This window comes from Eumetopias jubatus, unplaced genomic scaffold, assembly GCF_037043125.1.
Source record: "Eumetopias jubatus isolate StellerSeaLion01/CBP00866 unplaced genomic scaffold, mEumJub1_p1.0 scaffold_9, whole genome shotgun sequence".
NCBI classification, from domain to species: domain Eukaryota; kingdom Metazoa; phylum Chordata; class Mammalia; order Carnivora; family Otariidae; genus Eumetopias; species Eumetopias jubatus.
Window position 1 is genome coordinate 98488255 of NW_028274815.1, and position 27535 is coordinate 98515789.

Genomic DNA, 27535 nt, shown 5'->3' on the forward strand with positions numbered 1-27535 from the left:
AGAGAGCACAAGCAGGGAGAGAGGCAGAGAGAGAGGGAGAAGCAGGCTCCCCACGGAGCAAGGGAGCCCAATGTGAGACTCCATCCCAGGACCCTGAGATCATGACTTGAGTTGAAGGCAGACACCCAACCGACTGAGCCACCCAGGTGCTCCAGAATTGAGATTTTAAATTCCTCATTTCCTGTTTCACTTTAAGGAAAATATGAATTGGAAATCATTTCCAAAAGCAGGCTGCCAGTACATTTTTCCTTCCTTATAATCTAGGGGCCTAAGAGGGTCTCTGGGAAAACTAAAGCATAGATTAAATCTTCTTAATCCTGATCAGGCAGCTCTTTTACAGACTGTGAGGGTCTCAAGCCAGCCCTCAACACAGGAGAGCTAAAAGACAATTGCCACTTAAGAGGCACTTAACAGAAACGGGGATTGCCACACAGTCCAAGCCCCACCTCCCCCTGGAGCAGAGTGAAATGTGGAATAAAGCCACAACCGAGCCATCACAACAACTTAGCAAGCTAAGGCCGGTGCTCACACCAAGCCATTATTGGCTATTGGAAGGTGGAGAAGTAAAGACAAGAGATGTCAAGCCATCTGAGTGCGTCCCCGGGCAGGCCTGGGATGTCCTAGCATTCTGCAGCGGGCGGAGACACGATGGAAACGAACATTTTGCTTGCAAATTGGAACTTAAACTTATTATTACTCGGCGAGCAGTTGTCCCTGGAGGCAGGCTCCAGACCCTGTGGATACTGGGGGTCTGGAGAAGGGCTCTGTCCTGAGCAGGCTCACCTCCTTCATCTGGATTTTCAGGTGTATTCTCTGCGCCTTTATTCTCCAAATGACATTTTTCTGTTTTCGTTCCTAAATTAGCTCTCGATCTGCAGTTCTTAAAATGGGGGCCATGGCTCCTTTAAGGTATAAAAATAGGTTTGGGTGGTGGATGGGGGTAGAAGCAACCTTCTTGCTGTGACCTACAAGGCCCTGCATGATCTGGCCCCTCTGCCCCTCTGAAGTCACCTCCTGTCATTCTCTCCCTCACTCACTCTGCGCCTGCCATACCAGCTGATCTGTCTTATGAAACTGCAGGGTTCATTTCTACTTCAGGCCCTCTGGAGCTGATTGCTGGGGAAGCTTTCATTCCATAGACTGGTCCTCAGGTCTCTGGACAAGATGTCTCCCCAGACAGACAGACAGACAGACCGGTTTCACAAAGCCATTCTTGCACTCCTCCAACTCAATCCATCCATTGTGTGTTCGTGGTACACTGCCTCATCACTTATCACTACGCGACAGGCCTTCTTTATTTACGTGGTGACGATTTGTCCCCAGACACCACAATGAAAGCTCCAGGAGGTGAGGATCTTGTCAATCTTGCCCTTTGCTCTATCATTAGCACCCACAAAAATGGGCATCTGGGGCGCCTGGGTGGCTCAGTTGTTAAGCGTCTGCCTTTGGCTCAGGTCATGATCCCAGGGTCCTGGGATCGAGCCCCGCATCGGGCTCCCTGCTCAGCGGAGAGCCTGCTTCTCCCTCTCCCACTCCCCCTGCTTCAGTTCCCTCTCTCGCTGTCTCTTTGCCAAATAAATAAATAAAATCTTAAAAAAGAAAAAGAAAAAGAAAAATGAGTATTCATTGAATGAATGCATGGCCTCCCTGAAGTTTATGCTTAGGTGTATATATGCATGTTTTTGTTTTAATTTTGTTTTTCCTGGGGAAAGCCCTTAGGTTTTATCAAGTTTCAAAAGACGTTCATAACACCACAAAATCAAGACTCACCAACTAAGTTATCAGGGCAAAGACTCCGGGATTTTGCCACCAAAGCATGGTCCCCAGATCAGCACATTCAGCATCACTTTATAAAGTCTCTCAAACCTCACCCCTCAGGGCGCCTGGGTGGCTCAGTTGGTTAGGCGACTGCCTTCAGCTTAGGTCATGATCCTGGAGTCCCACGATGGGAGTCCGCATTGGGCTCCCTGCTCAGCAGGGAGTCTGCTTCTCCCTCTGACCCTCCCCGCTCCCATGCTCTCTCTCTCTCTCATTTTCTCTCTCTCAAACGGATAAATAAAATCTTAAGGAAAAAAAAAAAAAAAACCACCCCTCTCCTCCAGTCCTGCTAGATCAGTTTAATAAGGTACAAAAGTGCTTTGGAAGAACATGAAAGTTTGAGAAGTACTGCTCAAGGGCAAATCAATTACAGCACAAATTTTAAGCCAGGGCTTCACATTCTGCATTAGATCTTTACTGGATACAATATTTCCAAGGACAAAATGCTTGCTAAATACCCAAACAGAAAATACTTTACACCTTAAAGTTCAAAATGGAGATGTGAGCCTCTTGCAATGCTTTCCTTTAAAAACAAAAAAGATTACTTATTTGAGAGAGAGAGAGAAGGAGTGTGAGCAGGAGGGAGAGGAAGAGGGAGAGAAAATCCTAAAACAGACTCTGTACAGAGCTCAACATGGGGCTCGATCCCACAACCACAAGATAATGATCTGAGCCGAAACCAAGAGTCAGACACTTAACCAACTGAACCACCCAGGTGCCCCACAACACTTTGCATTTTTACACCATCTTCTTCTTATCAATATGCTGCCTTTGAAAAATACAATTTGAACTAATGATCTAATCATTATAACCTATTTCGAAAGGTAGAAATCTGCTTTGTTAGTTCTTAACTCACATTGGAATCACTCAGGGAACTTAAAAACATTGCTGATTGGGTTTCACGCCTAGAGATTGGGATTTAATTGATATGGGGTGTAGGTTAGGCATGGGCATTTGGAAATGTTTCCCAGATGATTCAAATCCGCAGCAGAAGTTAAAGTTAAACTCGAAGTTGTGAACCACCACATTAGATGAGCGCAACATCTACTTCTTCCAAAACTCCGGGCAACTCCCACAGATGGGCCCAAGATCCCAGCATGATCAAATCATTTTCAAAGGGTAGTTAGTTCCTTTTTTCTTCCCCCTCTTCCCTCTTGAAGCCTTGCTTCCCAGAGTTTGATTACATTCCAGGAGATTTAAGCAGTAAGTAAATGCATTGATCACTGGGAGCGGAGGAAGTTACAAAGAAGGAAAGTAGGGCTGGAATGCCTGGGTGGCTCAGTTGGTTAAGCGTCTGCCTTCCGCTCAGGTCGTAATCCCAGGGGCCTGAGATCGAGTGCCGCATTGGGCTCCTACTCAGTGGGGAGACTGCTTTTCCCTCTCCCACTCTTTGTGTGCAGGGGCTCTCTCTCTCTCTCTCAAATAAATAAAATCTTAAAAAACAAAAGGAAAGGGGGAAGCCCAGAATAAACTCAGGGTCGCCGGATTGCAATTAGAGATATGGCTGTAAATTCCTTTTTCATATAATTGTATAGATACAGCCACAAATACAGACACACAGATATCTCTGCATACCATTAAGAAAGGCAAGGACCGGCTGAGGAACGCATAGGACACTGAAGAGACAACCACATGTGGCATGATCCCAGGTTGGAATCTTGGTGATTTTAGGGACATCAACAAAATGTGAATCACATTGGATACTGGATTAATGTTATTTCCTGATTCTGCTGGTCATATGGCAGTTATGCAGCAGAGTGGTCTTGTACTTAGGAAATACACACTTAAGTATTAAGGGGTAATAAAGGATCAAGGTGGCATGACTCCTGAATGGTTCAGCAACGTTTATGGGAGCTGTGTACTATTTCTGCATTTTTTATATAAATTGGAAATTATACGGGGCACCTGGGTGGCTCAGTCGTTAAGCGTCTGCCTTCGGCTCAGGTCATGATCCCAGGGTCGGGGGATCAAGCCCCACATCGGGCTCCCTGTTCTGCGGGAAGCCTGCTTCTCCCTCTCCCACTTCCCCTGCTTGTGTTCCCTCTCTCACTGTTTGTCTCTCTGTCAAACAAATAAATTCTTTAAAAAAATTGGAAATTATATCAAAATAAAAAGCTTTCAAAAGTAATCAGATGTTCATAAGCTCTTTATTTGTAACAGCCCCAAATTTAAAAGAACCCAAATGCCCATCCACTGTTAGAACTGCTAATGCATTCAAGAGATGAACTTCAAAAGCATTCTATTTTTATTTATTTATTTTTTTTTAATTTTAAAGGGGCTCGAACTCTGAGATCAAGAGTTGCATGCCCCACCGACTGAGCCAGCCAAGCAGCCCCAAAAGTATTCTAGACTGGGGACAATTATAGTGCTAGAAAGCAGATCATTGGTTGCCTAGGGTCAGGGATGGGGAATGGATTAACTGCAAAGGGGCAAAGGGAGTCTTTGTATTTGAGGGGTGATGGAAGGCTCTGTATCTTGATTATGGTTAGTACACAACTGAATACAACTGTCAAAACCCATCAAATTGGCTTACTCACCCAAACTCACTAAAAAGGGGTGAATTTTATTGCATGTAAATAACTCAATTTAAAAAAATCTGAAATAAAATCTTTAAAGAAGGGGGCAGGGACGCCTGGGTGGCTCAGTTGGTTAAGCGACTGCCTTCGGCTCAGGTCATGATCCTGGAGTCCTGGGATCGAGTCCCACATCGGGCTCCCTGCTCAGCAGGGAGTCTGCTTCTCCCTCTGACCCTCTTCCCTCTCATGTGCTCTCTATCTCTCATTCTCTCTCTCAAATAAATAAAAATCTTTAAAAAAAAAAAAAAAGAAGAAGGGGGCAGCACCTGGGTGCTCAGTCATTAAAACATCTGCCTTTGGCTCAGGTCATGATCTCAGTGACCTAGGATCCAGCCCTGTGTCAAGCTCCCTGCTTCACCAGGAGTCTGCTTCTCTCTCCCTTTGCCCCTCCCTCCACTTGTGCTCTCTCTCAAATAAATAAAATCTTTTAAAAAAGGTTCTAAATGTGGCAGCTTTAGGAATAAAAATTATTTTGCTTTTTCCTCATGTATACGTTGAGTGACCTGACAAAAATCTACGTAAGTCTAGAAGTAGTCTTCCCATTAAGTATACAATAAAAATTCAAACTTTTGTTCAAGGAAATATTCAAAGAAAAACATGAAAAAATGATCAAGTGTCACTTTAATGTGTGCTGTAGGTGCAAAAAATTGTCCACTTCTAAAGATGCCCATGGTTTTACTAGCAGGGGACTGAATCACAGCCTTAGGTATAAATCAAAAGCTAAAGAAAACGAGCTTTGGTGTTTAAGAATTAAACATTGGTGTTTGAGAATTACAAAGACATATCAAGGTTAGAATTGGCAATTCTTTACAAGTCAGCCTATTTATCTTAAAAAATTTTTAGATTGTAAATTCTTTCCCTTGGAAACCTTCCTAAAGAAGAGGTTAGATTATTAAACAAGCAGGTATTCCTTAGGAAAAATCCTGCATCAAGAGGATAAAAGCATGAAATGAGAAGTTGAAAGACAGCATTCCCTCTCCTTGTTTCCCCTGAAAACATAAGTTACTCCGAAATGGCCTTTATCCAATTAAATGCTGAATGAAAAGCTTTGTGAAATGCCTACTACCAGCAAGAAATGATGCGCATTTATTTGAAGAACACAAAGTTCAAACTTGGTTCCTGTCCAGGTCTCATTTTCTTCTAACACTTAGGGCAATTACTTTTACCATTAATGCAACACATACACAGAACTCCAGGATTGGCAGTCCATATGAATAAAAAAAAACTACAAATTCTAATCAAGGACTTGATCTAATTCTCCTTTTGTTAAAATGATTCAATGGTGGCGTCTGAGTGGCCCCGTCAGGCAGGTGGCTGACTTAGGCTCAGGTCATGATCTCAGGGTCCTGGGATCGAGTTCTGCGTCCCTACCTCAGGCTTCGTACTCAGCGGGGAGTCTGCTTGAGGATTCTCTCTCCCTCTGTCGCTGCCCCTCCCCCTGCTCGTGTTCTCTCTTTATAAATAAATAAAATATTAAAAAAAAGATTCAATGTTTCTCTGCCATTAGCTGCTCCAAAATAATACTAGGCAAGCATCCTATTACAGTTTTATATACCTTAAGAGGTGCTCTAGACTAGCATAAACATTTGATGATAGGACAATGGAATAAATGAAGTATTAGGTAAAGAATACAAATAAAAGTTTATTACACAAAATTGAGTCCTTCATATTTCATAGTTCACGAAGGCTAAACAAAGACTAGGTTTTTTTTAAATCATTCACAAAAATTTCACTTTCACTCCCCCTCATCCCAACTATTAAAAAATGGCCTGACCAAATGTTATCAAAACAAACACTATAAATAACACCAAGTGCTTTAAAGACAACTCTCCCATATGTTATTTCTTGGCATAGGTGATCTTCATGGCATGTGACGGTGTGATTTTAAATCCCTGTAAAGCATCCCTGGCAGCTCCAGCCTGTCCATCATTTTCAAATTCAACAAAAGCAATGTCATGCCTCCCAGGTACCAAACGTACTTCCTTGAAGCCAGGAAACCTACAAGAGAAACAATTTATATACATAAATATATAAAGGATATAAAGGATATCAAATACATGAATGCTTATTCTGTGTTTAAATCAGCAACTTCCCGATACTGGTCTAGGAAAAGTTATCATATCCTACCAAGAATCCTGAGTAGGCTGAAAGAATCTAAAATACAATTAATAATACCATCAAAGAAGTACAGGTATAATGTAAGCTAGTTCAATTTTATCACTGTATCAAAGCTTTGTTTCCTGTTATACTCACCAATTAAGAGTCAAACATTAGAGGTAATTCAGATTTTTATTTGCTAAATCTGCAGATTGGCTTGAATTCACATCATTAATCCCAGACCAAATCAAGAAAGCTATAGGAATTACTGTTGTGATACACAAAAGGATTCAACCCATAGAAGAACTATTCGTCCTGTTGGGAGGCTTTCAGAACACAGACTGGTTTACAATAAAACTTACTGATTAAACAGCATGGATAACATCATCTCATTAGTCTCTTCTGGTAAATTATTGAGGAATAAAATATAGTTTGGAGGGTAATCAGGGACCTATTACAAAGAAAACAGGCAAAGTTAGCTTTAAGTATAAAAAGTATAGCAAACCATTCAGTTCTTACATTAAAATCTAAACTTCAGAGAGCTATGTTCCAGTTTATTAAGGATTATGAAATTGTAGCACTACGGCGAACACTAAAGCTGAAAAACAATGACACCAGAGAAATAAACACAAACGGAACGGCAACTATGCAGACATTCAAGTCACTTAATACAAATTTGGATGATTACAAATCTTACTAAGTTTAAAGTATTTAATAGTATTTAAAACAATGTTTAAGCATCCAGAGTCAGTTGTACTGGAAGGATTGTCAACTAGGTTACATAACTGAAAGATCCTAACAAAACTAGAGAAGACAGCAGTGTCACCCAACTTCAACTGGTTACCCGAATAATAACTCAGATTTCAATCCTCTGAGTTATTGTTTACAATCTCCCAGCATTTAAGAAAATTTGGAACTACCACTTAGAGCCAATACTTGGTGACTTTTAATGTTTTCTGCAAGTAAATGAGATATACAGAGCATCTAGTTACATCCAATAAGTAGAAACAAGTATGTTTAACAAGATGTTAAACTAATTATCTGATACCCTAAGCTGGGGTTATGGGCAACTATAGGGACAGGGTCATCCTGTACCTAAGAGCTTCTCTGTCTTCAGACGGCTACTTTCATGAAGAGAAAAGATGATGTGTAAAGAACTTAAGGCTTAGAGAATTAAGTGCCGGCATTTGTAAGCTGTACTATAATTGCTGAAAGACTACAAAGGAGGGAGGGAGAGAATATAGGAAAATGCACATAACTGCAAATCAGAGAAGGAAAGCTCTGAGGTGCAAGGAATTCTCTGGACTTAAGGATCTTGTCAGACTCGAGCATCCAAGAACCAAGAGGAAACCATGAGTACCTAATTGAGGCTTTCTCTTTTGAGGCCTCCAGCAGGGAGATTTGCTAAGAGGTTTCCAAAACCTATCTATAAAGAGACATATATTTGTTCTCAGAAGCCGGAGCAAGAGTAACCGTAAAACAACCTTGCTCTATTAAAAAAGACAGTTCAGTGCTTCGAGCAATTGGTAGGGAAAGAGAGCCCATTCACCTGACCAATTTCCCCAACCTGTGTGTCTGTAAAGTCCTGGGGGCTTTGTACATACTGTAGGGAAAATAGTTTGCTCCCAGCCTTTGTAGTTTAAAATCTGTCATTTTGATTCCATCATTGAAACGTTATGGAAAGCAAGGAATAAAGTCAGGTTTCATTTCTGCCCCTTAAAAAAATTACAATGTTTTGAGAAGTGAGTTTCTATATTAAAGTGTTACATAATTTCATTTTTTTTTTTAAAGATTTTATTTATTTATTTGACAGAGAGAGACACAGTGTGAGAGAGGGAACACAAGCAGGGGGAGTGGGAGAAGGAGAAGCAGGCCTCCTGTGGAGCAGGGAGCCCGACGAGGGGCTCAATCCCAGGACCCTGGGACCATGACCTCAGCCAAAGGCAGACACTTAATGACTGAGCCACCCAGGCGCCCCTAATTTCATGTCTTGTAAAAGGAATTATTTTCATTTTTTGGAGACAGGCAACTTGTTCTATATTATTCTTATTGGTTTATAATTTTACTTTAAAAAGCAAGCACCCATGGAAACAAAGATTACCTGAGGATTTGGTGTTGAATTTCCTTGGGTATTTGCTGCATTTGGTGTTCCCTAAACAAAAGAAATAGAAAACAGTTAAAATTTCTGATCACTCTAAAAAAGCAACAGGTGATTATAATTTTAATTACTGCATAAAAATAACATTAATTTTTAAAAGGCCACCTACTAAATGGGAGAAGATATTTGCAAATGACATGACCGATAAAGGGTTAAGTATCCGAAGTATATTAGAAACTGATTAAACACCCAAAAAACAAATAATCCAACTAAAAAATGGGCAGAAGACATGAACAGACATTTCTCCAAAGACACAGAGGTGGCTAAGAGACACATGAAAAGATGCTCAGTATCACTCATCATCAGGGAAATGCAAATCAAAACTATAAGGAGATGTCACCCCATACCTGTCAGAATGGCTAAAATCAGAAACACAAGAAACCGTAAGTGTTGGTGAGGATGTGGAGAAAAAGGAACCCTCTTGCACTGCCGGTGGGAATGCAAACTGGTGCAGCCACTCTGGAAAACTGTATGGAGATTCCTCAAAAAATTAAAAATAGAACCACCCCATGATCCAATGATCGCACTACTGGGTATCTACCCAAAGAATACAAAAACACTAATTCAAAGGGATACATGCACCCTGATGTTTACAGCAGCTTTATTTACAATAGCCACCCAAGTGTCCATCGATAGATGAATGGATAAAGAAGATGTGGTGCATATATACAATGTGCTATTTTTCAGCCATAAAAAAGAATGAAATCCTGTCTTTTACAACATGGATGGAACTAGAGGGCATAATGCTAAGTGAAATAAGTCAGTCACAGAAAGACAAATACCATATGATTTCACTCATATGTGGAATTTAAGAAACAAAACCAACAAACAAAGGAAAAACAAAGAGAGAGAGACACACACACACAATAAGAAACAGACTCTTAACTACAGAGAACAAACTGATGGTTACCAGAGGGGAGATGGGTAGAGGGATGAGAGAAATAGGGGACAGGGATTAAGGAGGATAATTATCATGATGAGCACGGAGTCATGTATAGAAGTGTTGAATCACTATATTATACACCTGGAACTAACAACACTTAACGCTAACTCTACTGGAATTAAAACCTTAAAAAAACACATTAATTTAAAAAGATTTCTTATTCTAAGAATTTACATGGTACCTGAGTCAAACTTGTCAGTTAATTTTGAAAGATCTAGTCCAAAATTTTAAAGACTGTTAATCATAAAATTTAATCTCTAATGTTTAAAATTATGGAGAAATATATACAGAAAAACCAAGAACCAGTCTTTTTTTTTTTGTTTTTTAACAATCAGACAAAGTCAAGCATTATACTTCTTGAAACTGATTTCTAATGACTTTCAATCCAAAAGTAACTACATTTTGGACGATAATCTCACTTTTATCTGGCATTTTAAATTAGATTTTTGAATTCCTGAACTGTTTAGAGAAAGCAGCTTTGTGTGGAGTACTCAAGATTAAAGATAATATCTATAGCATTGACAGGCAGTAGAACTTGAGAAAGATGCCAGCAAATATTAACATATTTTGAAGAATGATGGAACTAAATGTCATACAAATTCAAATAAAACTGTTTAATATAAATCTGCGTTTGTAAGGATTTAGATTTAATTTGGGGCTTAAATATAAATATCGGACTTCTAGAAAGAACTCAACCAATTCCAGGTTCTTGGAAGTGCACCTTTTAAACACACACATAGGCACATAGAGACACACACACCCCAAAGATCATCCCTTAAGTGGAAAACGGACATCCCTGTCAAGTTCTTAACACCAACAAACCTAGGAACTTTGTTCATCTCACCTGACCAGGCTTTTTGTTTGCAGTGGTCGCAGTCTGTTCCACAGTTTTCGCTTTTTTCTTTTCCTTCTTCTTTTCTTTGTCAGCAAAAGTGCCACGCATTTTAGATATTATATCCGAATCTGTTTTTGCATACTGGATTCGCTGTTTTAATTATTTGGAAACAGGTTACTATTCATTAGCTGAAGGCTGTTTATACTCTTCATTAGTATTTCAAATTTCATTACACAAACACACTACAAGCTGGTTTTAAACACATCCCTAAGGAAGTCTGTCAAACACACTGAGCACCAAATGAAAATAAATTATGGTCTATGACTCACAACTTAGACAAAGTTAGACTCAACTATGCTTATTAGAAGAAAACCCATAGATTTTCATATGGGAAACACAGAACTTTGCAACATCTGCACCACTGCTTCTCTCAATTTCATGAAACAGAAAAACACACTGGAAAGTTGTCTACTCCTTGGTAAGCACTCTCAATAAAAGGGTCAAGATGTGTCGATTAGCTGTGGAATGTATTATATGGAATTTGTTATTTCTACAGGTAAAGTACTAAAGATTGAGAATGATTTCCCTTTGAATCTGATCTAGGATTTTTAAATGAAATGACTAATAGTGGCAACAACTTAAACTTCAAGATGCTTTGAAAGGAAACAAAGGATGGCATCTCAGCTAGTGCAACCAGGCCACTTGCTGATTCTTCCTATACCACGGCCAGCAAGAACAGTATGCCAGCAAGACAACAGGCAGCTTTTAAAAACCCTAGTCTAGGAGAGCATTTGGTAAACTTTAACATGCATTCTAACTACATGGAAGACTGCAGATTCTGATGCAGTAGGTCTGAGTGAGGCCTGAGATTCTGCACTTCTAACAGGCACAAAGTGGATGGTGGGGCCAACACTTTGAGTAGTATGGCCCTGGCCTAAAGCATTATCACACAGCTAGATTCAACATCAATCACCCAAATTTTTGCTAGGAGTTAAACTATTTTCTAGGGTGTATCTATTTGCAAGCTGCAATTTCCATTTCCAGGAAATATTTCTTCTCCGGAGCTGAATGAGCTGAAACAACCTCTCTGACCTTATCAAAACACAAGAGTCCTACAAATTACTATCTAAAATTGCCTTATAGAATAAGAATTTCATCTCAGCCTGAAAGGAAACAAGTGACCTAAAACAGCATGGGTTTGAAAGTAGAAAATTTGTTAAAACCAAAAGCAAGTCTTTTTCCCCAGCCAGAGATGAGTGTGCTGGGGAAACAAGAGGGGAGCATCCTACCCTCACTTCAGTATGCAAAGCTTTCTCTGGCTACTCTGGGCTGCTGTACCATAGGGTTTCTAAGTGGACTTATCCCTGTAAGCAACTGCTGGTTTTTGCATGTCAGCATCTAACCAGAAGGAATGCTTAGACTTTTTTTAAATTTTGTTTTAGATTTTATTTATTTGAGAGAGACAGAGATAGTGAGAGAGAGCACAAGTGGGAAGGAGAGGAAGAAGCAGGCTCCCCGCAGAGCAAGGAGCCTGATGCAGGCCTCGATCCCAGAACCCCGGGATCATGACCTGAGCCGAAGGCAGACACTTAACGACGGAGCCACCCAGGCACCCACTTAGACTAACTCTTAGTCCCAAGGACTCCCTGCCATCTCCCCTGTGTCTTCAACCTTCTTCCTGACCTGAACAGATCTTGGGTGACCTGTCCTTATGACACAGTCACCTGTGAAAAATCCCTGATCTCAGCCATCATACTTAGCTGGCTGGTCTACACTAGTGATTCTCAACCAGAGGTGATTTTGTCCACAGCAGACAACTGGTGCTATTGAATGGACACAGTCTGGGTTGTCATGCTACTGGCATGTGGTAGACAGAGCCCAGGGATGCTGTTAAACACTCTGCAATGAACACGACAGCCCACCACAACAAGAATTATTCAGGTCAAAATGTCAAAAGTACCAATGGTGAAAAACCTTGGTTGGAGACCAAATACCCATAAGGGACAAAAAAAAGTATACCCACAGCTTAGAGAAGGAGCAAGGTTTACATATATGCCAAAGGTTTCATAACAGAAGCCATTCAGGAAAATGGGTCTACATTACTGAGGTATTTTTGGCATTAAATAACCAAATATCCTTGAATTTGGGTAATTTTGTTATGAGCTCCAAGTTATAGCAAATTTTGTTTACTTCTGATCTGGTATGTTGGGATTTAAAACAGAAGAGCAACTAAAACCACCTGAATAAGCACAAAGCAAGACAGCTCAAAGAACATCCTTCTTCCTCTTCCAGGATGCTGGAAATTTGGCAGTATCTGCTACCTTCCTGAAGGTAGAAATGGAACTCATAAAACACTTTCTGTGCATTATCAGTCTACTGGACTTTTTCCATTGGCTTAAAATAATTAGTTGGCAAAGTGAAGCCAGTGCCAAAAATGTCTAGCTTTCCTGTATCTGAGTAACTGGCACATGCAAACTTGTCATCTCAACTCAACAAAACAAAATCCTCTATAGGAAGAAATCGTTCCTCCATATTAATGTAATTTTCGATTTAAACTAAAACCCACTCTTATGCTCCTGCCAACTGCGATCTCCATTATACTATTTCTTCATACTTACTAAGACAGACAAACTGGTTTCAGGCAATTCCAACTTATCAAAAAGAGTGTATGTAGGCACAATCCTAGTTTTCTGAGGTGGGCCTTTCCACACAGCTGGTGCCCATTAAATGGGAAGTGATGGGAAAAGGGGAACTGGATAGAAAAGAAGAAAATTTGCTCCAGTAACAGAGAAAAAAATGCCCACTCCTGAATTAAATAATGTGCTATATAAAGGCCCTCGAACCAATGACCACAGCCAACACTGCCTGTTTTTGTAAATCAGGTCTTGCTGGAACACAGCCACATTCATTCATTTGCATACCATCTAGAGCTGCTTTTGCTGCCATAAAGGCAGTTAAACAGTTGCAGGAGAGATCATCTGGCTCACAAGGCCTAAAATACTTACTATCTGGCCCTTGAGGACAGTGTGCCAACTCATAGTTTGGCGGGGGGGAAATCGTAATACTGGGTGTCAGGTTAGCTTTCAAGGCCTTGTACTGCCATTGGTTGTATTAGTATAACCTAGACTGGCAACTAACCTGTCTGTGCCTGATTCATTCTTTCTCTCTTTCTTTTTTTTTCCCCCTGATTCTTCATTTCTAAAATAAAGGGATTAGACCAGTACCTGCACTAGTGGGCCAAATCCAGCCAGCCCATGGCCTGTTTTTGTATGGCCTATAGGTTAAGGACTTCTTTTTTCCCTACGGTTTAAAGTGTTGTTAAAAAAAACTCACATAGACACAGGAATACGTGACAGAAACTGTTTGTGGCCCACAAAGCCTCAAATATTTACTATCCAGTCCTTTATATAAAGGTTTTGCTAACCTCTGAATTAGCCTAAAGGATAGCCAATCTGCTTACATTTTATAGGTACTGAAAATGAACACAGGCACACAGCCAGTTAATGGTAAAATCAGAATGAGGATCCAGGGCCTGGAAACTCTGGGCCTTGGCTCTCTCCTCAAGGTCTCTTCTCATCCCATTCTAGTCTCAGGAAAAAGCACTAGGAATCTGTACCCAAGGTACTCTGTAGGTACACGATTCCATTGATTTAAAATAATTAGTTGGCAAAGTGAAGCCAGTGCCAACAATTTCTAGACAGTGGCCTCCTGAGTTCCCTAGTCCCTCTCAGCCCTCCGACAACCCAATCTTCACCCAGCAGCTAAATGTGAATCTCACGTCATTCCTGAGGTTAAAACTTTCTACGCATGACTATTTCACTGTCGCTCATTGTTTATTCATCAATAAACCTATGAATTTAAACCTAGGAATTTTTCTTAGATCACTGCTTTTTCTAGACTGCATGGCTTCTGATATGTATTTTGCTATGCTATTTTCTGAAACTTCAAATTGATTTCCTCTCTGACCAATGATTTTCTGTGTTTTGTACTGTTTTATAAGTTTACAAAAAAAGTTTCTTTTTAATCTTGAGTTAACTTCTAGTTCTTCTGAGATGAGAATATTGCCAATACGGCCACTATTTTTTAAACATTGTACATCGAGGTGTACAATGTTTAAAAAATATTGTATTTTGTTATTGCCCATCTGAACTATCATAAACTAGTGAATTATAAACTCTACTATTACTGTGTTTCTATAAACACAAATGTGTAAATAAAATAAACCCAAACTTGCTTTAACAATTAAAAACAGAAAGGAACAGCCATAGTTTCAAATGCGTATCTACTAACTTAACATACCATTAAGTGATTAAACCCAAAATAATAAGATTGCCTTACCATTGGTTTACCATAAAATGGAAATCCTTGTAACTGTCTCAAGGCATTTGTGGATGAGCCCAGTTCCTTAAAAATAACAAAGGCTTGCCCCCTCATCTTCATGGTCTTTAAAGCTACAATATCTACAACGTGGCCAAACTGAGAAAACAGGGCATACAGGGATCTCTTCAACTCTGAGCAAAAGTAAAGGGGAAAACAATTTATTTGTGAAAGAAACAGTGACAAAACTCTTCATAAAATGACACTGCAATGAGTGCCCCCCACCATGCATTTACTTATTTAAACAAAAGTTACATATTTTAATAAAGTCACATTATACTACTGGCTATCTAATTTTAAAAGCTGGTTTTTTTTTTCAAGATTTTATTTATTTATTTGACAGAGAGAGACACAGCAAGAGAGAGAACACAAGCAGGGGGAGAGGGAGAAGGCCTCCCGCAGAGCAGGGAACCAATTCAGGGTTCGATCCTAGTACTCTGGGATCATGACCTGAGCCACCCAGGCGCCCCTAAAAGTTGTTTCAAACCATTTTATCTATAAGTGAAAACATATTCACCAAATTTCCAGCCCCTACCTATTTTTGTTTTTAAAAAGCCTTAAAATTCTCACACAAAAGGAACAAGCCATTATTTCGGGTACTGACAAAGATTACTACATGAGAAGTTTTGAAGCAGTACAGTTTTTAAGATGCTAGCAATTAAATGCACTTTGGCTGTGAACAAATGGTTTTTAAAAGCACTTACCTTCTTTTTTAATTTTGTCATTCATATTGTTGATGTAAATTGTATGATTTGGTCTGATATCCATGTTTGGAGTTAAACTGTTCAAACTGCCTAAGGAGACAGTAAATATTCTGTTATAAACAGGGAGCATTAACTCACACTGTTGTGTCATATAAGGACAACACAGGGATTTTTTTTTTTTTTTTAAGATTTTATTTATTTCTTTGACATAGAGAGAGAGACAGCGAGAGCAGGAACACAGCAGGGGGAGTGGGAGAGGGAGAAATAGGCTTCCTGCCGAGCAGGGAGCCCGATGCGAGGCTCGATCCCAGGACCCTGGGATAATGACCTTAGCTGAAGGCAGATGCTTAACGACTGAGCCACCCAGGCACCCCTAACACAGGGATTATTAACTTACCAATTTTCTTTCAATCCCAAATGTCAGAAAATACCAGTTTTTGTTAGTTTTTAAAACCTCTCCAGCACTTGCTAGCCCTCCTTTTTAAACAAAAAAATAGTTCTCAGGCGCAAAACTTGGTGGAGCACCAGTATCTAGGCAGATTTAATAACATTATTTCACCCAATACATTTATTTTTTTATCTTTCACTTGCAACAAACAAGTTTTTTCACCTAACAAAATAACCTTTGTTTTTTAATGAAATTATTTTATTTACTTATTTTTTTTAAGTAGGCTCCACACCCAGCATGGAGCCCAACGTGGGGCTTGAACTCGCAACCAGAGATCAAGATCCGAGCTGAGATCAAGAATTGGATGTTTAACCGACTGAGCCACCCAGGCGCCCCACTTAATTAAATTATTTTTAAAATAATATTTTAGGTTTTAAGAGAAATGAGAAGGAAACTAGCAAATGTGTGCCCAGTAAAAATCATTAACACATTAACGAAGTTTGCTAAGCAATACTTCACAAGTACACTTAAAAAGTGCCTTCCTATCAGTTACTTAATTTATATACACCATCACCAGCTGTCCTGACTCTAAGGTTAACTCTAACGGACTTGAAATTATGGAGCTCAGATAGAGCAGTATTGCATGACGGTTAAGAGCTCAGATTCTAGTACCAACCTCCTCTGAATTAAAATCCTATGTATGCTTATTACTAGCTGCTTGACTGAAGGCAAGGTCTTTAATCTCAGGTCCACGGCTGTAAAATGGGGCTGGTGTAACAGCATTTACCTACTAGAACTCAGAAAACTAGATAACATAAAGTTCTGGCACAGCTCTCGGACGGGCAGTGAACACTTCGAGTACCTGTTGTTAATGGCTACTACAGGTAAGGGACTTGCCTATCGTCAGACTAATTGTTAGCTAATAAACAGCAGACTTGGGAATTCCACCCTTGTTTCCTCAACTTTTGCACTTTTCTTTCACACTCACTTCGCCATTTCATTTTTTACACCGTTTTTAGTTGCCAACTGTGACCCTACTTTATTTCCTTGGGTGACCCCCCATATACTTTCATTTCACCAATTTTAAACCCACTGTGTGTGAACAGTATAGGAAGCCTGATAAGGGAAAAGCCTACAAGGCAGGGACAGCACTTGTGCGGGAACAGGTGAAAGGTAACGCTAGCCAGACATTTGTGACCGCCCCCCCTTACCTGAAACCTGGAAAGGCTGGGGTCGCGAAAATGACAATAACAAGAAAGTGAGACGTCAAACTGAAGGCGGAACTTTCAAAGGGGAGGCTCTTGCAAGATCTCACGCGAGGTTTGAGAGTGGTGTGGACTAGAGCAAGGGCACCTGGAGTCCAAAGGGAGCCTCCCGCTTCTCTAGACGTGGCACGTTCGACCAAAGCCCCAGGAAGCGGTCAAGCGATCGCCGATCCCAACCCTTCCCACTAGAGACAATTCTCCTAAATTCGGAGGCCTAGCAGGACCAGCGCGTTAGTTTCCAACTCCCCCCACCCTCTCGCCAACCCCTCCGCGAATCCGGGAACAAACACTCGCCGTTCCCAGCACCGCGCCCCGTCCACTCCCTGCTCCCACAAACTGGCGTCAAGCCGAGCGGCGGCCGACAACCCGGAGAACGGAAACAGCGAACGAGAACGCGTTCCAACTCACCTGAGGTCTACGTTGGTCCCCCACGAACCGAAAGCCGGAAACGGAGCCGCTATCGGAAGTGACGCTACCACGCGCCTCAACCAAGCGCCGACAATTCGAGCAGTCGAGCTCAGAGTCGATCGATGCCCTCCTGCTCCGGCGGCCGCCCCTGGGACTCTCTCTGCGCATGCGCACACCTGGCGGGCGGGAAGGGTGGCTGGGGACCGGGAAGGATCTTGTAGGAACCTCATGGATTAAACTGGATTCCTGGGGTCGTGCAGTGAGGCGATAGGGAAGGTCAGTGTTTCCTTATCCAGCCACGACTTTGTGTGGTTTTACCCGACACGACAGTGCCTTTCATCTTTCCAGACCCTATATAGTTTCATAGGCAGCCCCTCATGCCAACTACCGTCGTTCTCAGAGCTCTGGTGGCCTCTGGTTTAACATCACCTTGAGGGCACCTGGTACCTTCCCTCAAGGGTCCTCTGATTCCTGGTGCTCTTGAGGGAACGCTTCTCACCATTCTGCTGATGAGCTTGAATCCCAGAAGCAACTCGGGTTGAGTCTCCAAAGCAGAGGGAATTGATGTCTCACTTTCACTCTCTCACCTGATAAGGCAACCACCTCCAATGATAGCCAAGCAAGCACCCCTAAGATCATCTGCCTAAATTCACTGGGAAAAAAAAAAAAAAAATCCCTACTCCCTTTCCCATCTTCTCTCCCCACAAAATGCCTAGATTGTTCTAGGATGATAGAAGTTGTTGATGTTGTTGCTTAGCTGAATGGGAATCCAAAAAAGTACATGTGGTCATTCTTCTATTCATCAAATATATGTAAAGTAGCATCTGAAATATGAAACGGGTTGTTAGAAGCCAAGGGAAATCTAATCTTGTTTCTTCCGATAACCTTACTTTTTTTTTTAAGATTTTATTTATTTGACAGAGATAGTGAGAGAGGGAACACAAGCAGGGGGAGCAGAAGAGGGAAAAGCAGGCTCTCCACTGAGCAGGGAGCCGGATGTGGGGCTTGATACAAGGACCCTGGGATCATGACCTGAGCTGAAGGCAGACGCCTAACGGCTGAGCCACCCAAGCACCCCTTCCGATAACCTTAAAAATAAAGCTTACTTTGCCATCAAAAAAGTGGGTTTACTCGGTAATGGCAGGTAATTGTAAAATGCAAGACAAGCAAGTTACAGTCAAACCATTGGCAACCCCCCCACACACAGTAGGGAAATGTTATTTTTAGGGAGAAGAAGGAGGAAATTGGGAGGGGTTGTTTGGAAAGAAAGATCTCCAGGTAATTAGGGTTTCTCATTGGCTGAGTTGCAGAAGTAATGAGTTTCTTAGAGGAGACGCAGTGTACATCTTTTTTCTGTTGGGACCTGTAATTGATTGTTTCCTACTGATAATTTTTTCCTTGAGTCTGTAATTGACACTAATTTTGGAGTTTGTAATTGACAGTTCTTCCTGTAATTGACATTGAGTAGTATTCCCCTTTCTAGCCTCCACAGGCCACTTTAGTGAGGTTTCCCTTTATTAATTTTCGAACTTCCCCTTAACTAATCTCTCTCAGCCTCTTTTCCTCATCTGTAAACTAAGGATCATAGTAATACCTCATTTTGGAGCTATTGTGAGGATTAAGTAAGCTAAATGTAAAGTGGTTAGCACACTGTCAGACACAAAAGAAATGTTTTATAAATGTTATTTCTAAATGCTGGCTATGATTTATACATATGAAGAGGCCAAATAGGTTGGTTTTATAAGATGGGGATTTTTATTTTTTTAAAAGATCACCTGGAGTTGGAACAACTTGAAAATAATGTAAGCTTATTAAGCGTGGGGACTTTGCGTACTTTGTTCACTCAAGAACCCTCAGTAACTAGAAAAGTAACTGATACTCAATAAACATATTGAATGAATGGATGAAACTTTATGGAAATTAAGCAGCACTAAACAAATGTGATATTTTACGAAGATGCACATAAGTGTAGGACATAAACAATCACAGAAAAGCATTATTTATATATATATATATTAGAAGAAATGTAACTAGTTCTGTCTCAGTTAAGGGATTATGAGGGAATATAAAGGGCATATCCTTAACATATTAAAAGAGAATATAAACTAACTAAAAATAATTTCTGAATAACAAAGGACGAGGTGCCCTGCACATTAATAAGGACATCTCTGCCATTAATTGCTTCTGTTTGATGCTACTGAGGATGGCTAAACTATTTCTCTCAAAATAAGCTATAACCTGGCAGTATTATGCAAATGCTTCTGGCCAAAAACTTATCATAACTATTAAAAGAGAATGATGTAGGACTTTGCCAATATGGGAAGAAAATACCACAGGAAACACAGAGACCTAAAGACAGACTGCGCATCGTGTTTCATTAACAACTAAATAATGGCTACTATACTGTACGCTGTGAGAAAGAAATCATCTAATGCCAACTCAGTGACAATGACCTGCATGCTATTTCCCAGGTCCTTCTCAAAAGAGCTAGTGCATTTTCCTGTCTTTGGGCAGTTGCTCTGCGCTTTCCAATAGCCCGTTAATGGTCTTCCATAGCTTCCTGAATGATTTTGAGAAACCAGTAATTGAAAGCAGGAGTGAGAAAGGAATGAAGGGGAGAGAGGATCTTTTCTAGTCTTGTGAGAAACCCTGTTATAGAACTATATTCAAGAGCATTATAATATCTAAACCTTGGTCAGATGTATTATAAAGCAGCTGAGGCTGGACACCTGGTTCCTGGACCTACTTTGAAAGCATAAGCAGAACTATAGTTGTGTTAGTTGCATTATTAACTTAGCCCCACGTTCTGTTTTGTTCCCTACTTAATTATGTTTTATGCACCTCTTAACAACCATTAACTTTGCCTTTTCTGCTCCTACTCCCTGTTTACCCACTGATAGTAGTAACCTGGTGGGGATCCGATGATGCTAACATTTGCATTGAACATATCTGCTTACCTGATCTCCAGGTCCCAAAGGGTGCCTCATTGTATAAAAGAATGCATACCTCCAGGTTGTTTCAAGGCACCCCCCCCACTCAAGTTTGCAAGAAACCTTTCACCTACCTCTGTGTATTCACCTCCTTCCCCAAACACATATAAACTGTCCCTAGGCTCAACTGGGCAAGGCAGCTTTGGGAATGATCCCCTGCCTTCTCCTTGGGCTGCCCTTCTGATAACAAAGTTCTCTTTGCTTCTGAGTCAGTGTCTCAGACATTGGCTGGCTGCGCATTGGGTGCACAGACAAATTTGAGTTCTATAACAGAACTGTCATTCCTTTATAATGAAATTCACCTCTTTAGGATCAGATCAGGAATCAGTGTCAAAAGCTTACATGTTTTTAAAAATAATAGAAGAGCAAATGGGTTTCCTCAGAGTTCTGCTCAGTCCAGTCTCTCACATTTCAGTTAAGCAACATGATTTACTTTCCTGTGGAACAGGTTTTTTATCAAATAAACCCAGAGGCAGCACTGTAACACCTTGGCCAGGCTTTACGCTGATGAAACTCGCTTATTTTAGGGGTAGCAGAAAAATGTCTACAAACAATTGGGAATAAAACAGTGTCAAGACATCTAAATGATAACTGAGGTGTCTCTTAGTGACTTGAAATACACAAATATTTACTTACCTTATCTGTATGTGTTTTATGTTTCTCATTAAATGTTTTCAGTATCTTGCTGCGGTAGTTCTGAGATGGAGCCATGTTTAGAGGAAAATGCATCATAAAACTGGTGGATAAATTTTAGCTTATTTATGTTAGATAGAGCCACAAAAATGTACGACCATTTGTTTGTAGCTTCTTTCCCTCCCCAGGTGGCAATTACATTAAGAAATTTATGTAGAGTGAAATTATTTTCACACCAAGCATTAAACAAACCTAGGCATGATTGTTGAGCACTAAATTAGGTTTACCTTTTCCTAGCTGTTTGAGATTATGTTTGCTGAAACTTCCTAAAAAACACCCCCACCCTTGCAATTCAGGGAGGAAATCATTTTGTGCAATTATTTCAGTTTATTTCAGCCCTTCCTTCTTTTATTCTTTTATTCTTTTTGGAATTTTCTTGTTTTCAGGGAAGAAAAAAAAAAAACCAGAAGTGACTATCACCTCTGATATGTACTACTGTGTTAACGGTAATAATGGGTTGTCATTCACATCCACAAGAATATTACCCTCTCCCCCAGGCAGGTGGAATCTGAGCTAGGCTGTAATAATATATGTGTTCCTTAAAGTTTGGAAACAGTAGTTTGCCTTTTAAGACCTGATAACTAATCCAAAGAAATGGTGTGTGTTGGGGGGGACCTGAACTTCATATTGTTTAATATTATGATATGTGCAAGTTATGCTTGGCATGGTGTCATCTGACCTCCCCTGAGGTCTGCGAACGTAACGTCACAAAGATGCCATTCTCTTCGAGACTGGAAAAATAAGATGCCAGTCTCATTAGGTCCACCTAACAAGCAAAATATTAAGCAGATAACAATTTTTTTTACCATTTCTTTTTTTTTAAGATTTTATTTATTTATTTGAGAGAGAGAGAATGAGAGATAGAGAGCATGAGAGGGAAGAGGGTCAGAGGGAGAAGCAGACTCCCCGCCGAGCAGGGAGCCTGATGTGGGACTTGATCCCGGGACTCCAGGATCATGACCTGAGCCGAAGGCAGTCACCCAACCAACTGAGCCACCCAGGCACCCCTACCATTTCTTTAAATTTTTTGTTATGTTAATCACCATAGATTACATCATTGTTTTTGATGTAGTGTTCTATGATTCATTGTTTGTGCATAACACCCAATGCTCTACACAGAATGTGCCCTCTTTAATACCCATCACCAGGCTAACCCATGCCCCCACCCACCTCCCCTCTAGAACCCTCAGTTTGTTTTTCAGAATCCCATTGTCTCTCATCGTTCGTCTCCCCCTCTGATTTCCCCCCCCTTTATTCTAGCCCTCCTGCTATCTTCTTTTTTTTTCTTAACATATATTGCATTATTTGTTTCAGAGGTACAGATCTGTGATTCAACAGTCTTGCACAATTCACAGCGCTCACCATAGCACATACCCACCCCAGTGTCTATCACCCAGCCACCCCATCCCTCCCACCCCACCCCCAACCCAGCAACCCTCAGTTTGTTTCCTGAGATTAAGAATTCCTCATATCAGTAGGGTCATATGATACATGTCTTTCTCTGACTGCCTTATTTCACTCAGCATAACACCCTCCAGTTCCATCCACGTCATTGCAAATGGCAATGTCTCATTACTTTTGATGGCTGCATAATGTTCCATTGTATATATATATATATATATATATATATATATATACCACATCTTCTTTATCCATTCATATGTCGATGGACATCTTGGCTCTTTCCAAAGTTTGGCTATTGTGGACATTGCTGCTATAAACATCGGGGTGCATGTACCCCTTCGGATCCCTACATTTGTATCTTTGGGGTAAATACCCAGTAGTGCAATTGCTGGATCGTATGGTAGCTCTATTTTCAACTTTTTGAGGAATCTCCTTACAGTTTTCCAGAGTCGTTGGACCAGCTTGCATTCCCACCAACACTGTAGGAGGTTCCCCTTTCTCCACATCCCTGCCAACATCTGTCGTTTTCTGAACTTGTTCATTTTAGCCATTCTGACTGGTGTGAGGTGGTATCTCATTGAGGTTTTGATTTGGATTTCCCTGATGCCGAGCGATGTTGAGCACTTTTTCATGTGTCTGTTGGCCATTTGGATGTCTTCTTTGGAAAAATGTCTGCTCATGTCTTCTGCCCATTTCTTGATTGGATTATTTGTTCTTTGGGTGTTGAGTTTGATAAGTTCTTTATAGATTTGGATACTAGCCCTTTATCTGATATGTCATTTGCAAATACCTTATCCCATTCTGTCCGTTGTCTTTTGGTTTTGTTGACTGTTTCTTTTGCTGTGCAAAAACTTTATCTTGATGATATCGAGTAGTTCATTTTTATCCTTGCTTCCCTTGCCTTTGGCGATGTTTCTAGGAAGCAGTTGCTGCAGCTGAGGTCAAAGAGTTTGCTGCCTGTGTTCTCCTTTAGGATTTTGATGGACTCCTGTCTCACATTTAGGTCTTTCAACCATTTGGAGTCTATTTTTGTGTGTGGTGTAAGGAAATGGTCCAGTTTCATTCTTCTGCATGTGGCTGTCCAAATTTCCCAACACCATTTGTTGAAGAGACTGTCTTTTTTTCCACTGGGCATTCTTTCCTGCTTTGTCAAAGATGAGTTGACCATAGAGTTGAGGGTCCATTTCTGGGCTCTCTATTCTGTTCCATTGATCTATGTGTCTGTTTTTGTGCCAGGACCATACCGTCTTGATGATGACAGCTTTGTAATAGAGCTGGAAGTCCGGAATTGTGATGCCACCAGCTTTGCTTTTCTTTTTCAACATTCCTCTGGCTATTCGGGGTCTCTTCTGGTTCCATACAAATTTTAGGATTATTTGTTCCATTTCTTTGAAAAAAGGGGATGGTATTTTGATGGGGATTGCATTGAATGTGTAGATTGCTCTAGGTAGCATGGACATCTTCACAATGTTTGTTCTTCCAATCCATGAGCATGGAACGTTTTTCCATTTCTTTGTGTCTTCTTCAATTTCTTTCCTGAGTATTTTATAGTTTTCTGAGTACAGATCCTTTGCCTCTTTGGTTAAATTTATTCCTAGGTATCTTATGGTTTTGGGTGCAATTGTAAATGGAATCGACTCCTTAATTTCTCTTTCTTCTGTCTTGTTGTTGGTGTATAGGAATGCCACTGATTTCTGTGCATTGATTTTTATCCTGCCACTTGATTGAATTCCTGTATGAGTTCTAGCAGTTTTGGGGCGGAGTCTTTTGGGTTTTCTACATAAAGTATCATATCATCTGCAAAGAGTGAGAGTTTGACTTCTTCTTTGCTGATATGGATGCCTTTGATTTCTTTTTGTTGTCTGATTGCTGTGGCTAGGACTTCTAGTACTATGTTGAATAGCAGTAGTGAGAGTGGACATCCCTGCTGCATTCCTGACCTCAGGGGGAAAGCTCTCAGTTTTTCCCCATTGAGAGTGATATTCGCTGTAGGTTTTTCATAGATGGGTTTTATGATATTGAGATATGTATCCTCTATCTCTATACTCTGAAGAGTTTTGATCAAGAAAGTATTCTGTACATTGTCAAATGCTTTTCCTGCATCTATTGAGAGGATCATATGATTCTTGTTCTTTCTTTTGTTAATGTATCATGTTAATTGATTTGCGGATCCCACTTGGTGAAGGTGAATAATCCTTTTAATGTACTGTTGGATCCTATTGGCTAGTATTTTGGTGAGAATTTTTGCATCCATGTTCATCAAGGATATTGGTCTGTAATTCTCCTTTTTGATGGGGTCTTTGTCTGGTTTGGGGATCAAGGTAATGGTGGCCTCATAAAACGAGTTTGGAAGGTTTCTTTCCATTTCTATTTTTTGGAACAGTTTCAGAAGAAAGGTATTAATTCTTCTTGAAATGTTTGGTAGAATTCCCCTGGGAAGCCATCTGGCCCTGGGCTTTTGTTTGTTGGGAGATTTTTGATGACTGCTTCAATTTCCTTAGTGGTTATAGGTCTGTTCAGGTTTTCCATTTCTTCCCGGTTCAGTTTTGGTAGTTGATACATCTCTAGGAATGCACCCATTTCTTCCAGGTTATCTAATTTGCTGGCATAGAGTTGCTCATAATATTTTCTTATATTTGTTTGTATTTCCTTGGTGTTGGTTGTGATCTCTCCTCTTTCATTCATGATTTTGTTGATTTTGGGTCCTTTCTCTTTTCTTTTTGATAAGTCTGGCCAGGCGTTTATCAATCTTGTTAATTCTTTCAAAGGACCAGCTCCTAGTTTCGTTGATCTGTTCTACTGTTCTTTTGGTTTCTATTTCATTGATATCTGCTATGATCTTTATTATTTCTCTTCTCTGGCTGGTTTAGGCTTTATTTGCTGTTTTTTCTCTAGCTCCTTTAGGTGTAGGGTTAGGTTGTGTATTTGAGACCTTTCTTGTTTCTTGAGAAAGGCTTGTATTGCTATATACTTTCCTCTCAGGACTGCCTTTGCTGCATCCCAAAGATTTTGAACAGTTGTGTTTTCATTTTCATGGTTTCCATGAATTTTTTTAATTCTTCTTTAATTTCCTGGTTGACCCATTCATTCTTTAGTAGGAAGCTCTTTAGCCTTTCCAACTTTCCTCTCGTGATTGAGTTCTAGTTTCAAAGCATTGTGGTCTGAAAATATGCCGGGAATGATCCCAATCTTTTGGTACCAGTTGGGGACCTGATTTGTGACCTAGGATGTGATCTACTCTGGAGAATGTTCCATGGGCACTAGAGAAGAATGTGTATTCCGTTGCTTTGGGATGGAATGTTCTGAATATGTCTGTGAAGTCCATTTGGTCCAGTGTGTCATTTAAAGTCTTTATTTCCTTGTTGATCTTTTGCTTAGATGATCTGTCCATTTCAGTCAGGGGGGTGTTAAAGTCCCCCACTATTATTGTATTGCTGTCAATGTGTTTCTTTGCTTTTGTTATTAATTGCCTTATATAATTGGCTGCTGCCACGTTAGGGGCATAGATATTTACAATTGTTAGATCTTCTTGTTGGATAGACCCTTTAAGTAGGATATAGTGTCCTTCCTCATCTCTTATTACAGTTTTTGGTTTAAAATCCAATTTGTCTGAAATAAGGATTGCCACCCCAGCTTTCTTTTGGTGTCCATTCGCATGGTAAATGGTTTTCCACCCCCTCACTTTCCATCTGGGGGTGTCTTTGGGTCTAAAATGAGTCTCTTGCAGACAGCATATCGATGGGTCTTGTTTTTTAATCCAATCTGATAGCCTGTGTTTTGATTGGGCCATTTAGCGCATTTATATTCAGAGTAACTATTGAAGGATATGAATTTAGTGCCATTGTATTGCCTGTAAGGTGACTGTTACTATATATTGTCTGTGTTCCTTTCTGGTCTATGCTGCTTTTAGGCTCTCCCTTTGCTTAGAGGACCCCTTTCAATATTTCTTGTAGGGCGGGCTTCATGTTTGCAAATTCCTTTAGTTTTTGTTTGTCCTGGAAGCTTTTTATCTCTCCTTCTATTTTCAATGACAGACTGGCTGGATATAGTATTATTGGCTGCATATTTTTCTCATTTAGTGCTCTGAATATATCATGCCAGTCCTTTCTGGTCTGCCAGGTCTCTGTGGATAGGTCTGTTGCCATTCTAATGTTTCTACCATTATAGGTTACATATCTCTTCTCCTGAGCTGTTTTCAGGATTTTCTCTTTGTCTCTGAGACTTGTAAGTTTTACTATTAGATGTTGGGGTGTTGTCCTATTTTTATTGATTTTGAGAGGGGTTTTCTGTGCCTCCTGGGTGTTGATGCCTGTTTCCTTCCCCACATTAGGGAAGTTCTCTGCTATAATTTGCTCCAATATACCTTCTGCCCCCCTCTATCTTTCCTCTTCTTCTGGGATCCCAATTATTCTAATGTTGTTTCGTCTTATCATATCGCTTATCTCTCGAATTCGGCCCTCATGATCCAGTAGTTGTTTATCTCTCTTTTTCTCAGCTTCTTTATTTTCCATCATTTGGTCTTCTATATCACTGATTCTCTTTTCTGCCTCATTTATCCTAGCAGTTAGCGCCCCCATTTTTTATTGCACCTCATTAATAGCCTTTTTGATTTTGACTTGGTTAGATTTTAGTTCTTTTATTTCTCCAGAAAGGGTTTCTCTAATAACTTCCATGCTTTTTTCAAGCCCAGCTAGTATCTTTAAAATCATGATTCTGAGCACTAGGTCTGACATCGTACTAATGTCCCTGGCAGTCGGTACTACCTCTTGTTCTTTTTGTTGAGGTTATTTTTTCTGTCTTGTCTTTTTGTCCCAAGGAGAATAGATGTATGAGAGAACAAAACGTAACAGGGTAACAATGTCCCCAGAAACTATACTCT

The 27535-nt window shown here is 40.4% G+C and overlaps 1 protein-coding gene across 3 annotated transcripts; it reads right to left on the reverse strand.

The window, feature by feature from the left end:
* Positions 1–6016: 6016 nt before the first annotated feature.
* Positions 6017–17654, reverse strand: SNRPB2 (small nuclear ribonucleoprotein polypeptide B2). 3 transcript variants are annotated; one of them, XM_028113010.2, is made up of 7 exons: positions 17570–17654; positions 15509–15598; positions 14766–14938; positions 10437–10577; positions 8593–8643; positions 6854–6942; positions 6017–6392 (listed from the first exon to the last, which is right to left on the reverse strand). In XM_028113010.2, exons 2-7 carry the CDS (start codon positions 15570–15572, stop codon positions 6233–6235), a joined length of 678 nt encoding a protein of 225 aa, XP_027968811.1. In that variant the 5' UTR covers positions 15573–15598; positions 17570–17654; the 3' UTR covers positions 6017–6232. The 3 variants fall into 3 exon arrangements, with proteins under 3 accessions (XP_027968811.1, XP_027968814.1, XP_027968813.1); XM_028113013.1 differs by having other exon boundaries at positions 15509–15594; positions 17570–17648; XM_028113012.2 differs by lacking the exon at positions 17570–17654 and adding an exon at positions 17108–17548.
* Positions 17655–27535: the final 9881 nt, after the last annotated feature.